Consider the following 17,263-nt stretch of genomic DNA (forward strand, 5'->3'; position numbering starts at 1 on the left):
AGTGCTCAGTTACTGTTGAAATGATAACGTGTTCTAGTCTTTGGCTCAAAACAGGATTTATCTCATTTGCAGGAAGTAGGGTCTCCCTGGCCTTTCCTTTGTTTGGTATGGGCTCCCCTTTATTTCCATACATGCACACACGCCAGGACAAGAGTGAAGACAAACTAAAGATGTAGTTCCCCCGAATCTCTCCTGTCCCACACGCACGCTCCACTTGTGTTATTAATATGTTACCTTTTCATGCTTGGTCTCTAACCTGAAGTATTTGGGGCTTGTTTATTTACTTATTGTTGCTTTGGTTTTCATATGCTAAATAACAAACTAAGGTGTGTGTGGCCCTGCTGACCAGGGTGGTCTTATGTTGGTCAGTTCTTTTTTTGGCATTCATTAATGCTTCTCTTTATTACTTTAATGTGCTGTTCACACATCACTTGTGAAGCCCCTTACCCTAATACAGTATGCTTTCAAAAACAATATGGTGATAGAACTGCACAACATGCTTTATGGGATTGCGTCTGGGCTGTTAGGTCAGGTGTCGCTTGAGTGGTGCGGGTTGGTGTTTTTTTTCGCGGCTGTGGAGGTCTTGGTGTGTAACGGTGGTGACGTGGAGCGCTAACGCACACTGCTGGGGGGCGGGTGTGGCTTGGGGCGGGAGGGGGCGGGGCTTGGGGCGGGAGGGGGCGTGGCCGGCACTGAACCGTGTTCTGTTCTGAATCCCTCCTCCCTCCTGAAGGTGCCAGCAGTGTCCCTGCCTTCTTTTCAGAGGACGACTCCCAGTCCAACGACTCGAGCGACTCGGACAGCAGCAGCAGCCAGAGCGACGAGGCGGACCAGGAGACCGTCCTGCTGGACGAGCCTCTGGAGCGCGCCTCGGGCGCCTCGCAGGCCGGCGGCGCCGCCCAGGCCCCGCGCTCCATGCAGTGGGCCGTGCGCAGCACCCCCAGCCAGAGGGCCGCCGGCACCGCCCCCTCCAGCTCCTCCACCCCTGTGGGTGAGTGGGGAAACCCCGGGATGGTCACACATTTGAAACAGTTAGAATTGTTGTGTTCTGACCTCTCCCTTGAACTTCAGATATCTAACTGTGGTGAAAACTCAGTGTTCTGCTCCCACCCTGTTGATGTCACACTTTTATCTGTTAAAACCTTAAAACCGTTCTTACTGCTGACGGTGACCAGCGGCCTCACTAGGCAACACACAAATGGCCATTCCTTCACTTGAGGAGGGAGAGTTTTAGTTGGCGGGGTTGTACATGTTATTGGGATCATGCAGTAGTGACTCCCCCTGAAATAGGCAGCTCAGCAACTGAACTGCAAAGTGAAAACTGCGGCGGGCAGCACGTGATTGAAGGGAGTTGTGCTTCTCTGCGTGCTCCGGGATTGCCAGAGAATGTTGGAGTACAGAGTCTGGCCTAGAAATGCAGTTGGTCACAGTGCAGTTGCTCTCTTAATATTTGTTATTTAGCCCAGGAGTCAGGCCACAATCTCCTGTAGCATTCTCATGTGAACCGATGAAGCTAAGTATAGTTTGGCTTAGCTGGTATATCTGAGTTGCTGCTGTAAGTGTATTTTGTTGGGGCCAGTAAGTGGCACGCTTCCCTCTGGACAAAATAAGAATACAATCCCTCAGCAGAGAGATGGGGGCTCTGTGCTGTGGGTGATGCTGTCCTTCAGATAAACAGAAGGTCCTGAAAGAGAACGAAGATTTGGGTACAATTCCCTAGGCGATTGAGGCGATTGAGATTGTGAGCAATTTATAACAATATGTACAGTCACTTGCAGGGGTGTAGCAATACATTGATCCGGATTAAGGTATTGGTTCATATGGCAACAATCCAATCCAGTTGATACAACGTCCAAAAATCGATCCATATCATTATGGATCAAAGCAGAATACTTTCGATTTGCTCTCTAGCAACACTGCCAACATCATTGTTTAGATTTCCAACTTGACCTCATCATCATCATTGTGCTTGTGCTGTTTATCTTAGTTTTAAACTGTGACATCAGTAAATCTCTTCCTCAATTTGGTTGTATGTGTATGTTGTAACAGGGTTGTGTTAGCTGGATCATATATATTAATTGTTTCTTACTATATCAAATGGTTTTGGAGCAGAATGTGTGATATTTCCAAATATAGACCCATTGCCTCACAAATCAAAATTGTGGTGAGGCCTGTGGTTTACACCCCAGTCACTAATGAAGGACTAATAAAGGCCACTAAACAAGCCCTTATAATCAAGGTCAGAAACAAAGTGCACAGCACGCAACTAATCAAGGGGAGTGAGGTTATTAAGACGTGTTTTGAGTTGCAGGAGTATGGTACTTGTCTGCCCCAGTAATTCTTAATTTAATGGACGGAAACAGAGACTCATTGTGTTATTTTATATGCTTCTGTGTATGTATATGTGTGCGTGCGTGTGTGTGTCTGTGTGTGTGTGTGTGTGTGTGTTGTGTGTCTGTATGTATGTGTGTGTGTGTGTGTTGTCTCTGTATGTGTGTGCGTGCGTGCGTGCGTGTGTGTGTGCGCGTCTGTATGTGTGTGTGTGTGTGTGTGTGTGTTCGTATGTACACACCTCCACAGCGAGCTCCACCGGGCTGATCTACATCGACCCGTCTAACCTGCGGCGGAGCGGGGCCATCAGCACCAGCGCGGCGGCGGCGGCGGCGGCCCTGGAGGCCAGCAGCTCCAGCAGCTACCTGACCTCGGCCAGCAGCTTGGCGCGCGCCTACAGCATCGTCACCCGCCAGATCTCCGACCTCATGGGCCTCATCCCCAAATACAACCACCTGGTGTACTCCCAGTACCCCGCCGCCGTCAAGCTCTCCTACCAGGACGCTGTCAACCTGCAGGTGAGGAGCATCGCTGTGTGTGTGTGTGTGTGTGTGTGTGTGTGTGTATATGTATACGTCTGAAGGTCAGATATCAGATCTGTTGAGTGTGTGTTTGTGTGTGCTCATGAGAATCAGATGCGTTGAGTTTGTGTGTGTGTGCATGGATCAGATCTATTGAGTGTGTGTGTGTGTGTGTGTGTGTGTGAGGATCAGATGTGTTGAGTGTGTGTGTGTGTGTGTGTGTGTGTGTGTTGGGGTGTGTGTGTGTGTGTGTGTGAGGATCAGATGTGTTGAGTGTGTGTGTGTGTGTGTGTGTGTGTGAGGATCAGATGTGTTGAGTATGTGTGTGTGTGAGGATCAGATGTGTTGAGTATGTGTGTGTGTGTGAGGATCAGATGTGTTGAGTATGTGTGTGTGTGTGAGGATCAGATGTGTTGAGTATGTGTGTGGTGAGGACGATGTCATCGGATGTGTTGGGATCAGAGTGTCATATGTGTGTGTGAGATCGAGTTTAGAGTGTTGTGTGAGGATCAGATGTGTTGGTATGTGTGTGTGTGTGGTGTGTGTTAGTATGTTGAGGTCAGATCAGATCTGTTGAGTGTGTGTGTGTGTGTGAGGATCAGATGTGTTGAGTTTGTGTGTGTGTGAGGATCAGATGTGTTGAGTATGTGTGTGTGTGAGGATCAGATGTGTTGAGTATGTGTGTGTGTGTGAGGATCAGATGTGTTGAGTATGTGTGTGTGTGAGGATCAGATGTGTTGAGTATGTGTGTGTGTGTGAGGATCAGATGTGTTCATTATGTGTGTGTGTGAGGATCAGATGTGTTGAGTATGTGTGTGTGTGTGAGGATCAGATGTGTTGAGTATGTGTGTGTGTGTGAGGATCAGATGTGTTCATTATGTGTGTGTGTGAGGATCAGATGTGTTGAGTATGTGTGTGTGTGTGAGGATCAGATGTGTTCATTATGTGTGTGTGTGAGGATCAGATGTGTTCATTATGTGTGTGTGTGAGGATCAGATGTGTTGAGTATGTGTGTGTGTGTGAGGATCAGATGTGTTCATTATGTGTGTGTGTGAGGATCAGATGTGTTCATTATGTGTGTGTGTGAGGATCAGATGTGTTCATTATGTGTGTTTGTTCAGAACTACGTGGAGGAGAAGCTGATCCCCACCTGGAACTGGATGGTGTCCATCATGGACTCCACGGAGGCTCAGCTGCGCTACGGCTCGGCCCTGTCCTCCGCCGGCGACCCGGGGCACCCCAGCCACCCGCTGCACGCCTCGCAGCACTCGGGCCGGCGGGAGCGCGTCACCGCCCGGGAGGAGGCCAGCCTGCGCAGCCTGGAGGGGCGGAGGTGAGGCCCCGATACGGCCCGGGACGGGCCACTCAGAGTACACTCACTCACCTGTGATTCAACACAAACATATCAACATACAGTATCAGTACATTCCCATGAGTCACTAAACTTTCCCTCCCCACATATAATCAGTTACCCAGTGTCATGTAAAATCTGGACCGCGGGTTTATTATAATTTTATGCCAGACGATGCAGGACCTCTGTCCTACTTCGATGTCCACATAAGCCACCAACTTCTGAAATGTGTTAATGTCTACAAGTGGACTTACACACTCACATACTCAATTCTGTTTGATTTCTGACATTCCGTTGGCAGGGCCTGCGTGTCAGATTAATTAGCGTGCGTGTGTGTGTGTTTCAGGCGTGCGGCCACGCTGCTCAGCGCGCGGCAGGGCATGCTGTCGGCCCGCGGGGACTTCCTGAACTACGCCCTCTCGCTGATGCGCTCCCACAACGACGAGCACTCGGACGTGCTGCCCGTGCTGGACGTGTGCTCGCTCAAGCACGTGGCCTACGTCTTCCAGGCCCTCATCTACTGGATCAAGGCCATGAACCAGCAGACCACCCTGGAGACGCCGCAGATCGACAGGAAGAGGTGCCCGCATGCTCAGACACGTCCAGCTTTAGTCATTTCCCATGGTGCACTGTGTGAATCCAGAACCTAACTGAACTGCCATTATAATGAGAACATGGACTGTGTAATTCCCTAAATGTCATTTGAGAAATAATGAGTAAGTCTCCACAAAGACATGTTCACACTCTCTCAGGTGTTTCAGGTTAATGCACAGTGGGCCAGTTCATTTGTTGAAAGTAAAAACAGAAAGGAGATCTATATCAAAGAAAATGTGAGCTGATATAAAAATCCTTGTTTCGTGCCTTTTAATATATTTAGCCGTGCAGATTAATGCATTAAAAACGAGCTAGCAGCTCACGTTTACTTAAGGTTAGAGGAAAAGCAGGGAGGCGGAAGTGGTGAAGGATGAAGGGTTAGTGATGGACAATGCACAAATTGTGAGCACCTTGCATCCTTTAACCATGTCTCTCTCTCTCTCTCTCTCTCAGACCACGAGAGATTCTGGAGCTGGGTCTGGACAACAACGAGGACTCTGAGCACGAGAACGACGAGGACACCAATCAGAGTGAGTGGCTGCGGCGTCGCGCTCGCGCCGTCCGCGCGGCTCTGTTAGCGCTGTGGCGCCGGGCTACGGCTGTGCTTCCTGTGACTGAGCGCTCTGTGCGGTGTGACTGTGCTGCTGTGCTAACGACGCGTCTGTGTGATGACCTGTGAAGCACCGCTAGGCTCTCTGGAAGGCAGACACAGGAGGAGAGGATTTAGGCAGACATGTGGCAGGAGGAAGAGGGAGTTTCATAAAGGTACAGCTCAGATCAGAGTGCTGCTCTTCAGGTCCCTGTCATCAGTGCGAGTGCACCATAGAGATAATACTGCTAATGCAGTGGGGTTGGCTAATGTTCCTTTCATCTTGCATGAAAAGCTGCTATCGAGCCATGGCTTGGTCATTCATTTAAACCCAGTAAGGAAATTAGGTATTTTATTTTAAGTATATTGTTCTTTATTTGATGTACTTTATCTCAGGTCTATGAATTTCTCTATACACAGGGTTTTTTTATAAGGACATATTTGTAATTAGGGCTTTAGAACAGGGGCCTTGGAGAACAGTAGAGTTTAAGGCTTTAGAGCATGGCCTTGGGGAACAGTAGATTTTAGGGCTTTGGAACATGGCCTTGGGGAACAGTAGATTTTAGGGCTTTGGAACATGGCCTTGGGGAACAGTAGAGTTTAAGGCTTTAGAACATGGTCTTGGGGAACAGTAGATTTTAGGGCTTTAGAACAGGGGCCTTGGAGAACAGTAGAGTGTAAGGCTTTAGAACATGGCCTTGGGGAACAGTAGATTTTAGGGCTTTGGAACATGGCCTGGGAACAGTAGATTTTAGGGCTGTTTGGAACATAGGCCTGCGGGGAACAATGTTTTAGGGCTGGAACAGGCTGACAATGGGAACTGGCTGATCATTGTTGAATGGTAGAGGCTAAACAGCGCTGGCTGGTTCTTCTCCCCCTCAGGCTCCAACTCCAGACAAGACGAGCCCGTCCTGCCGGACGGCAGACCACGCTTTCGCCACTCGACCTTCCTGGGCTGCATCCCCCCGAACCCCTTCGAGGTTCCCCTGGCTGAGGCCATCCCGCTGGCGGACCAGCCGCACCTGTTACAGGTAAACCCCCCAGCTTCCCGCCGCGCCCTCCTGTTTAAGGTGCCCATATTTAGGTTGCCTTGAGGTTTGTGTTTTTGTTTCTCTGGTTGTTGGCCTTAGGAAGCTTAAATATGGCAGATTCAAGCGGTGCAGGTCATGAGCTGCAGGATAAAGGGCAGGACTGGGTACAGAACGACCAGTCACATGATGTGTGTGTTTATTTACATCCATATCAGGTGATCCATGTACAAATTACAGCCCTGTTTACATTAGTCCCTCCATCATAGGGGAGCAAATGCAAATTAACATAATCTTCAGTGAAGTCAACACACGTAGTACTCGGTTGCAAATCCTTTACATTCAAAGACGGCCTGAAGTCTGCAACCTATTGAAATCATAGCTTTATAGACCTTGAACTTTTGCATTTAAATGTGTGTACATACACACGTGTTGTGTACTCCATCCTGTCCTTGTCCTTGCAGCTCATGACTTGCAGCATTTGTATCTTACCTGATTTGTTTTTCTGGATTAGAGAATGATTAAGTTGGAATATTAATCAAGGTTTTCACTTGCATAAAGTTTAATCCATAAAATTAACGGAAAGGGTTAAACCGTTTCATGTTTTGTTCTTTTAATCTGTTTTCACTTTGAGAGCACACATACAGTAACTATGAGTCAATAACTAAATGTTTAGTCTGTTCGTCATTTGGGCTGGAGTTTTGTTTTTCCTGTACATGTGCCACAGATATTTGTTACCTCAAAATTAATGGAGATCTGGTGGCTAATTTCACAGAGAAACAGTACATTTAAGTAATTAATTTTACTTGTTCATCCTATATTTGCAGTGTGACTGAAAGTACTGTGCAGTGTGACTGTGTACTAAACCTGTGTTGTGTAACTTAACTAATCTTGTAAATATGTTCTGTAAAAACTGTCCTTACAAACTTACAAGCAATGTTTCTTCTTTTGATGCTTTGTAGCCAAACGCAAGGAAGGAGGACCTGTTTGGGAGGCCCAGTCAGGGACTGTACTCCTCTTCATTCAGTGCCAGCAAAGGCCTTACCGAGGTGACCGTGGACAGGAACTGCCTGGAGGTAACCATGGATACCAGTCTGCCACAGCGCACCACCAGTCTGATCTTTCATTCTGGCCTGCAGAGTTACTCTTCCTGTGGTAGCGATCTTATAGTGTGTGGATGGGGTCCACAGTCTGGTAAATGTAAATGGTCTTATATGATTCAAAATTTACCAGATTAATCTACAATAGAGTAAGTTTGTCTTACCTAAACGGCTGCAGTGCCCTCCAGAATTATTCACAAATTTGATAAAGATGAGTAAAGAAGACTTAACAGTACATATATATTTATGAGCTATGAAATGTGAAACTCATCCTTTTAAACTTATACTGTTGCTCAGATAACGATTCTGTTTAACAAATATTTTTCTTTCCAAAAATAACTTTCTTTTCACAAGTATTCACACTACTGATATTTCTTTTAATTGAACCCCAACAAAAGTAAATCTCTGACTTAACATGATACTTTAATTTAATTTCAATTTTGGCTAAGGTTTATTGTCGCCTCCCATGGCTTTCTATTTCCCTGGGGTATAAAAAATGAAATGAACGGTCTTTTCCTTACAAATAAAATAAAAAACCCTGGAACAGTGATAAACCTGCCTGGTAGAGGATGCAAGTGTATCTTGTCTCCTTACACCATGAGCAGGTGGCTTGGAAGGCAAAGAAAGAGCTGTAATCTTTGTTGAGTCTTGGGAGCACAAATCTACCATCTGACGCCACTGCTATGCTAACAGGTTTTTTGGAAGGGTTATCTAAAGAAAAAACCATTGGGAGAAATCAATAAAATAAGCATCTGGAGTTGCTTCTGGAGGAAACCAAATGGCATTGGAATTTTGTTTTGCCGTTGAAACAATTGGAACCAGGTGTTATGGTCAAAAATTGAGCTTGTTAGCCATGCATACCAAAAGGTTGATTTGGTATTGGAAAAAGGGTGCATGTTCTGAAAATGTAAATGTAATGCCTACAGTGAAATAATACTGTGGATCTTTCATGTTAAGGTCAATGGAAACGTGAACTCCAGCATGTATCGAGACATTGTGGTCAAAATCTTGGTTCCCTTGGTACCAGGAGACCTTGGCCACAACTGGATCTTTCAGCAAGAGCATGATCCCTAGCATACCTCAGAAGCAACCACAAAATGGCTGACCATTAATGACTCTGTAGGGTTATCCTTGCAAAAGCGAGGGTACACAAAGTATAAAAAAGAAAAGGTTGTGAATATTTTTGAAAAATACATTTACCATCAAATACGTCAATTTCTATTGTTTAATGTTTTATTGTGTTATGGGTACTGGTCAAAGTGCTGCTATAACCAGATGAATGAAGGATTGGTTGGCAGTAAAGATCACCGTGTGCTTTGTGACTCTCCTCCTCCTCCTCGCTCAGATCCTGCCCACTAAGATGTCGTACTCGGCCAACATGAGGAACGTGATGAGCATGCAGTCCCAGCGGAAGGCCGGGGAGGACGCGGGTGTGGGCGTGGCCGAGCCGGAGCCCGAGGTGCCTAAGCCCGGCCCCTCCGCCCAGGACCTGGCGGCCCAGCTCAAGAGCAGCCTGCTGGCCGAGATCGGGCTGGCCGAGAGCGAGGGGCCGCCGCTCCCCTCCTTCAGGTGCGCACTCCCCCCCATTTTACCTCCCCTTTTTAACGTACCTGCCCTGCATTCTGCTCACTGACACTCCGGCCTGTGAGCCAGTGGCTGGTCTCCTTTAGCACACTGCGACTCAGGCAGTTTACTGCAGGAGAGTTAACGCTGTCGCCTGTAGCTTAACCTTGTGGGCGGCTTGTGGCCGCTGAAGCATCAGAACTCCTAGGCCTGACATTTGCCCCTGTGCCCTGGCAGGATGTGGCTAACTGTGTTCCACCGCTACAGATGTAGTCGGCTAGCGCATATGCTAGACTCAAACTTGCCACTCGCTAACCCTCATCCCCTCTGCATTTGCTTTTTTTGTTTTTCCCTCTGTTGAAACTAGCTAGTTGCGTAAAAGTGTGAGTAGCAGCGTAGTTTTCTCTCCATAGATGTAGTGACATGGTTTTCTCTCTCTCTCCCTCTCCCTCTCTCTCTCCAGGCCTCACTGCAGTTTCATGGGCATGTTGATCTCCCATGACATGCTGCTGGGGCGCTGGCGCCTCTCTCTGGAGCTCTTCGGCCGCGTGTTCATGGAGGACGTGGGGGCGGAGCCCGGATCCGTGAGTGCACTTTTTACACCGGGTCTGAATGAACAGTACCCTCTGCACACTATAGCCAGCGGACAGGGGTCGACATCCAGCTGATATCAAGCACGATATCAAAGCTGACATTTTTGCCTGGAGTTGTAAAAATGGTGTGAAATGAATCCGTTGGTGTGACCTTTGTCCCCGTTCCTGGCGCTCGGGGCAGATCCTGACGGAGCTGGGCGGCTTCGAGGTGAAGGAGTCCAAGTTCCGGCGGGAGATGGAGAAGCTGCGCAACCAGCAGTCGCGGGACCTGGCGCTGGAGGTGGAGCGCGACCGCGAGCAGCTCATCCAGCAGACCATGCGGCAGCTCAACGCGCACTTCGGCCGCCGCTGCGCCACCACGCCCATGGCCGTGCACCGCGTCAAGGTCACCTTCAAGGACGAGCCGGGCGAGGGCAGCGGCGTGTCGCGCAGCTTCTACACCGCCGTCGCCCAGGCCTTCCTCTCCGGCGACAAGCTGCCCAACCTGGACTGCGTGCAGAGCGCCGCCAAGGGCATGCAGGCCAGCAGTACGTACCCCTGCCCACAATGCATCTGGGCCCGCAGCCGGTCTGAGCGCGCTCTCCGTGAATAGCGTGCCTGTTTTATCGCACTTTTTTTTTTGCCTTTTATGGTTTTTATTTTGCTTTGGTTTGGTCAGGTTAGTGCCAATGTTTGGACATGTGTTTGTGCTCACTGGTGAGGGCCTTTTGTTACAATGTTTGCCTGGGAATCTTTTGTTGGAACGCGGATCAAACCGGGCCGTGCTTTGCCCTGGGTTTTAATTTGCAGAATGGCCTCCGTTTTTGTTGAGGTCACTTGACATTATAGTGCGCTGTCGTCATGGTTTCTCTCACAGCTGGTGAGTGGGTGTTGAATGCCGGTGGTTTTAGTGAATGTGGGATGACGGAATGAATCTTCCTGTGTGCAGATCTGATGCAGCGTCTGCGGAACAGAGACCGAGAGAGAGAGAGGAGGAGCGGAGGCCTGAGGGCGGGGTCTCGCAGGGACAGGGACAGGTGAGCCAATCACACGCTGCCACCCGCCGTCCTCTCAAACAGAACCACGCCCCGTAGTGCTTTGAGACTGGAGCTGCCCCTCTCATCCCCGTGTGTGTGTCTGTGTGTGTGTCTCAGGGATTCGAGGAGACAGCTGTCCGTCGACACCCGGCCCTTTAGGCCCGCCTCTGAAGGGAACCCCAGCGAGGAGCCGGACCCGCTGCCGGCCCACAGGCAGGCCCTGGGCGAGAGGCTGTACCCCAGGGTGCACACCATGCAGCCGGTACTGCCCTGCCCCGCCCTGCCCCTCAGCACCCCACTGCTCTCAGGCTTCGGTTTGAGTTCACTTTTAACAGGAGCTCAGTACTGGATGAAAGCAGATTATAAAAATTATATCAGGGGCCCCTGACCCTCGGCCCCCCTGTGTATGCTGCTTTTCATTCCAACTGCAGTTGCATTTCTTATAACCAGTATAACCAGTTGTTAATTGTTTTTGATTAGACACTTAATGTCTAATGAGGGATTAGCCTCTTAAAGGGATTGTCCCACTTTTTGGGAAATTCGTTTTTGGCTTTCTTACCCATAGTTAGCATGCAATTATTGTGTAATATTTTTGTACTGGATGAAATTGGTATTGATGTCACTGTCTAACTATGGGTAAGAAAGCCAAAAAGCGAAAGTTGGACTATCCCTTTAATCTCTCTTTATACCAGAAATAAATGATTGTGTTACAAATAATTCTAAATTTTATCTCAATTTTATCTCACTTTGTCTAAAATTTCTGTAATGTGCTCAGATCAATAATTCTTACATTTTAGTTAATTGTTGCACCTTCAGCAAAGTGTTAAATTCTGAAGGTGGGGACTGGTCTGTGAAACTGAACTGTTTGTGAAAAACTGAAAGGTTCAGAGAGCACACTAATGGCAGTGAGCCGAGACCTGCGTTGTGTTAAGAGATGTTTTAGCAGCCGAGCTGCATCTGAAAGTCGTTCTGTGTCTGTGTCCTCAGGCCTTCGCCAGTAAGATCACAGGCATGCTGCTGGAACTGTCCCCCGCCCAGCTGCTGCTGCTCCTGGCCAGCGAGGACTCCCTCAGGGCCCGGGTGGAGGAGGCCATGGAGCTCATTATCGCACACGGAAGGTGGAGCACTCTGCACCCAACACTCTACACTCACGCCCCGCTCTGTACACTCATCCCACCTACTCTGTACACTCACTCCCAGCACCTACACTTGCACTCCTTGCCCTGTAGATCCTTACACTCCTGTGCACTCATCTGTCCCCCCGCCTACCTGTGTACACTCACTCCCTGCACTCTACGTTCTGTACACTCACTCCCTGCACTCTACCTGTAAACTTCCCTGCATCTACATTGTGCACTCACCCTGCACTCACCTGTACACCCTCGATCACACTGTGTACACTTACGCCTGCACCTTTTACACTCACCTGCATACTCTGTACACTCACCCAGCACTTCAGTGTACACTTACCTGCATCTACGCTCTGTAAATTATCCCGTACATACCTCTGTTCACCTCACTTTTCACTTTACACTCACGCCCTGCACCTTACACACTCTGTATGCTCAGACCCTTAGCCATAGCTTCACCAAACCAACACTGCATGCTATATTTTGTACATTTTATATTTTGTACATTTCTGCTCTTATCCAAAGATATGTCTTTGCCAAACCACCACTCCAAACACACTTGTTTATGCATGGATTGGCTCTCCAGGTCCTGTAGTAGAAGCAGAGGCACTTTGTGTTCTAGATACAGCACTAGATAATCTCTTGGCCTTTTCCTGTCATTAACATTGTAATTTCCTTATGTCCGTCTCTCTCTACAGGGAAAATGGGGCAAATAGTATACTAGACCTCGGCATGCTGGACTCTTCCGATAAATCGCAGGTGAGCAATTTTTTAGTTAACAGTACACTGGGTCCAAACATCTGAGTGACTGTGTGTGTGCGTGAGAGATGGCCTGTGTGTGTGCGTGCATGTGCGTGTGCGTACGTGTGGGTGTGTGTGTGTGTGTGACACCGCGCGCCCTGTCTCAGCAGCAGGAGAACCGTAAGCGGCACGGCTCCACCCGCAGCGTGGTGGACATGGAGCTGGACGACCCCGACGACGGAGACGACAACGCCCCCCTCTTCTACCAGCCGGGCAAGAGGGGCTTCTACTCGCCCCGGCCCGGCAAGAACACGGAGGCCCGGCTCAACTGCTTCCGCAACATCGGCCGGTACGGCCACACCCGTCTCTCTGGCCCATACATGGGTAATACACAGACTCGAAACATCGATAAGGAGCAGCGATTTAAAAATGCTTCCATATTCCTCTTCCCAGGATACTTGGGCTATGCCTGCTTCAGAATGAACTGTGTCCCATAACCTTGAACAGACACGTAATCAAGGTTCTACTTGGAAGAAAGGTAAGAATAGTCTTTCAAACATAACTTATTCTCTCTCTCTCAGCTGTGATGGACAGCACTCACTCAAATAATTGCAAATAATCACAAAATGTACTGATAAATCTCAATTCTTCAAAGGGTGTTGCTTTTGAGAAATAAAGATGGCTATGGGGGGGTCTGCTAAATCTGGCAACAAAGTTGTTGAGTTGGCAACGCTGCTCGTCACAGCTACAGAGTTCTCAGGGTTTTGTTTGATTTTGTGCCTACTGGCTTGATAACCACTGCAACAAATAGGCTAGCTGGTCTGACATGATCAAATATTGGTTCACTCCCACCATGAAATGGAAAATGACTCCAGATCAGAAAGTACCTCACCGCAGTGCCATATGTTTTTTTTTTTTTTTTGCCAAACAGTTTTAACCTCTCAGCATTTGAGACACTGTCCTGAGGCGCCAGTGTGGCTCATTTTAGACCTGGCAGTATTAATAAGGCTGTGAGAGTGTGTGTGTGTGTATGTGCGTGTGTGCGCGCATGTGTATTTCTATGTGAGCGTGTCACTCATATCACGCCTTCGTGCGCAGGTGAACTGGCACGACTTTGCGTTCTTCGACCCGGTGACGTACGAGAGTTTGCGGCAGCTTTTCCGCCACGCCCAGACCGGCGAGGCCGAGGCGGTCTTCGCCCAGATGGAGCTGGCCTTCGCCATCGACCTCTGCAAAGAGGAGGGCGCCGGGCAGGTAAGGGAGCGCCTGTCACAGGCGGTCTGGGAGCTTAATGGAATGGAAAATTCAACATGTTTATTTTTGGTGCTATCTGGGAAAGGCCGCTAGTCAAACTCCCCAATTTGAAAAGCAAAAATGGACGGCCCTGGCGCATTCGCCGTTCAAAGAAAACAAGATTGGAGATATTAGCCATCGAGGAGCAGGAAATAGCTTCCCCCTGCAATTTAATCTTGAGTGTAGCTCAGCCTTGTATGACTTTCACCGAGCTATTCACTGAAAATCTAATAACAGCTGGGTGGAGGATTTTCCAGGGGTGTAATGTTTTGTGTTTGTAACAGGTGGAGCTCCTGTCTGGTTGTAATGTTTTGTGTTTGTAACAGGTGGAGCTCCTGTCTGGTTGTAATGTTTTATGTTTGTAACAGGTGGAGCTCCTGTCTGGCGGTGTGAATATGCCGGTGACGCCGCTGAACGTGTACGAGTACGTGAGGAAGTATGCGGAGCACCGCATGCTGGTGGTGGCCGAGCAGCCTCTGCACGTGAGTGCACTAAACAGGGTTCGGCTATAATCTCACAGGGACGCTCGTCTGTTCTGCTTTGAAAACAAAGGATATAAAGCCAACAATGATTTAGAGGAACATGTGAAGAAGAAGAACATGTAAAGGGACATTTGCATGTTCAAATGCCAACTCTGGAGCGGTCGTTGGATCATTGCTGAGTTCCTGTGTACTTGCCGGATTAGCTGCTATTTGTGGTATCAGTCGTGACACTTAATTAGGTTGATATACAAAACAGAGTGCGTATGTGCATTCAGTAGAAAGACTAGTGGTGACTACCGAAAAAACATAAGTAACGCTAGATTAAGCAACTCAGGAGTTATATTAGCATAATCATATTTTATGGCAATTATAGTCAACTGCTAGCATTATCAGTATATGTAGCCATGTTTTTATATGTACTGGTAAAGTAACGTGACACTGGAGTTGGTGGTTAGACCTAAGTGGAATGATGTGCTCTGGATAATGTGGAAGTAGTACCAGGGAAAGGTTTGAGAAGGTGCGTGAGTGCTGGTGCACAGTGCTGAAAGTGTCGTCTCTGTAGGCCATGAGGAAGGGCCTGTTGGACGTGCTTCCAAAAAATTCTCTTGAGGACCTAACGGCAGAGGACTTCAGGCTGCTGGTCAACGGCTGTGGAGAGGTCAATGTGCAGATGCTCATCAGCTTTACTTCCTTCAACGACGAATCAGGTACAGGATTCACTTGCCGATGTTTGCACGTGGAGGGGTTTGGGAAGGCTTCGTGTGGCCAATGTAACTTGTGTATTTATTTTCAAGGTAGCACTGTATTGGAAAAAAATTGAAATCACATTTATTGAACATGGCTTGTGCATATGTTTGCCTGCACGTGTGTTTTGAGTATGCATTGTAATTTGGCTGCTTTGTGTCATTGAATCTCTTCAGGGGAAAATGCAGAGAAGCTACTGCAGTTCAAGCGCTGGTTCTGGTCCATCACCGAGAAGATGAGCATGACCGAGAGACAAGATCTGGTAAGAGAACCAAACGCCCTCTCAGCATTCCGGAGAAGATAGACATGCTAATTATCTTACTGAAGTGTTCTAGAAGTCTGCCTGTTCCTCAGCTTCAGGAATCTCTCTTCCATCGCCCCCTGCAGGTCTACTTCTGGACCTCTAGCCCGTCTTTGCCGGCCAGTGAGGAGGGTTTCCAGCCCATGCCCTCCATCACTATTCGCCCTCCGGACGACCAGCACCTCCCCACCGCCAACACCTGCATCTCCCGCCTCTACGTGCCACTCTACTCTTCCAAACAGATTCTCAAGCAGAAACTTTTACTAGCCATTAAGACCAAGAACTTTGGTTTCGTGTAGAGGTTGACCGAAGGAAAAAAAAAAAAAACGTGTTTACTGTTGTGTAATATTGCTAGTTCCATTTTTTTGTAGATTTATTTTTTTGTCTATACAGTTTTATTAAATTAAAAAAAAAACAATTTGTTATTCCTGGTGGTAATTTTTGTCTGCATTGTAAAATGCAGGCAGTTTGTTCTCATTTTATTTTCAGTTTTCTGAGGAGAGATACATTCCTACATTGGGTTTGTAATGCTGAACCCCCATAGCTCTCTGCTGTACCAGCTTGAACTGTACCTTCCCAGGAATTTGGCCAGACAGTATAAACTGACAGCCAAACCCCAGCCAAAGATGACAGCAGAAGTAATAATAATTGATTGCTACACTGTGAGTATTGTTTTTTGCCCAAAACAGAATACTTAATATCACTGAAAGTTCACTGCTGCCTTTGTGAAAAGTAATTTTTCTTGAATAGGGGGGTAGGGGGTAATTTCAAAAATAAAATTGGATGTAGAATATAAATTTGGGCTCTTCCTGGTCTCTTGTAGTTGAAAATTCAAAGACTTCACTGCAAATAGGTTTATAAGGATTTAAGTCATTTTAGCCACAATTTTTATGTGGGGATTTTATTTACAATTCACAAAATGAATACTTAAAGGGAACAGAAGGATAACTTGCAATGTGGAAAAGTCCATATGGCAGGGTATAGATACTTTTTCTGGAAGAAAATTTCTGTTTTGTGTTATTGGTGTATAGTTCAAAATAAATGCACATATTGTGTAGTTGGCTGCTGACTTCTTTACAAATACCCCCTCCTCAAAGTTAAAGTTGGATCCAGTGTACTTTTAGAGCCCTAAATAGATGTTTACATCCATAGGATTTAAATGTAGTTAAATATCAGTTCTTACAAAAATATTAGTTTACTCGATTTTTTAACTTTGTTTTAAAGTTGCATTAGGTGGGTTTTTTCACCCACTTAATGCAAGTCTAGTGCTTTGATATAAATCATGGTCTTAAAATGGACTTTATGAAACCTGTCCATAGAATTTTAAGAAAAACATTTTTAGAACGAATTTAGAAACCTGTCTGGATGGATACTTGGTCCCAAAAAGAATACATTTCTGTAAAAAAGAGTAAGTCAGTCAGCCTATGTAAGGAAAATCTGAATATAATTCCACCTTTGACCTATGTCTTTAATGACATTTGAATATATGGCTACAAAGGACAACACTAATTACGTGATAGTTTTAGTGTTTAACCTTCTGTACCATTCGGCCTGAGGTTCTTCCCATTTTGTACGCCAGTAGCACATCAATAAGATGGTAAGGCTACAGTAAGTTACATCAGAATCACATTGTTTTTGCTCTACAGATTCGACAAAAATAAAATAAACTAATTGAATGTTAGTCTGAAATGGCATTTTATTTTCAGTTTGTATTTTAAAATGGAGCATATATTCATTTTTGAAAAAATATTTTTTTTGTAAAAAAATACTGTTGAAATTATGGGATATAAAAATACATACTTTATGAAGTAGTGAAAATATTGTTTTGCTTTCATTTCCAAGAATACTGGCTTTACATCGCATTTTAGTTTCACTCTCTGTATAAG

The 17,263-nt window shown here is 46.9% G+C and overlaps 1 protein-coding gene across 1 annotated transcript in view; it reads left to right on the top strand.

Moving 5' to 3' along the window:
* LOC135257603 (E3 ubiquitin-protein ligase UBR5-like) overlaps window positions 1-16,434 on the top strand; it is a 61,228-nt gene extending 44,794 nt beyond the window's left edge. Inside the window, exons 38-58 of the mRNA XM_064340506.1 lie at window positions 734-991; window positions 2,581-2,849; window positions 3,974-4,185; window positions 4,550-4,783; window positions 5,251-5,327; window positions 6,269-6,417; window positions 7,377-7,490; window positions 8,860-9,083; window positions 9,541-9,661; window positions 9,852-10,197; window positions 10,599-10,686; window positions 10,804-10,948; window positions 11,674-11,804; window positions 12,515-12,575; window positions 12,725-12,906; window positions 13,011-13,095; window positions 13,656-13,811; window positions 14,219-14,332; window positions 14,895-15,039; window positions 15,253-15,338; window positions 15,464-16,434. Of these exons, the coding sequence (XP_064196576.1) occupies window positions 734-991; window positions 2,581-2,849; window positions 3,974-4,185; window positions 4,550-4,783; window positions 5,251-5,327; window positions 6,269-6,417; window positions 7,377-7,490; window positions 8,860-9,083; window positions 9,541-9,661; window positions 9,852-10,197; window positions 10,599-10,686; window positions 10,804-10,948; window positions 11,674-11,804; window positions 12,515-12,575; window positions 12,725-12,906; window positions 13,011-13,095; window positions 13,656-13,811; window positions 14,219-14,332; window positions 14,895-15,039; window positions 15,253-15,338; window positions 15,464-15,676 (3,410 nt within the window). The 3' untranslated portion in view covers window positions 15,677-16,434. The remainder of the gene's footprint in view (window positions 1-733; window positions 992-2,580; window positions 2,850-3,973; window positions 4,186-4,549; window positions 4,784-5,250; window positions 5,328-6,268; window positions 6,418-7,376; window positions 7,491-8,859; window positions 9,084-9,540; window positions 9,662-9,851; window positions 10,198-10,598; window positions 10,687-10,803; window positions 10,949-11,673; window positions 11,805-12,514; window positions 12,576-12,724; window positions 12,907-13,010; window positions 13,096-13,655; window positions 13,812-14,218; window positions 14,333-14,894; window positions 15,040-15,252; window positions 15,339-15,463) is intronic.
* Window positions 16,435-17,263: the final 829 nt, after the last annotated feature.

This window comes from Anguilla rostrata, chromosome 1 (assembly GCF_018555375.3).
Source record: "Anguilla rostrata isolate EN2019 chromosome 1, ASM1855537v3, whole genome shotgun sequence".
Classification (NCBI taxonomy): domain Eukaryota; kingdom Metazoa; phylum Chordata; class Actinopteri; order Anguilliformes; family Anguillidae; genus Anguilla; species Anguilla rostrata.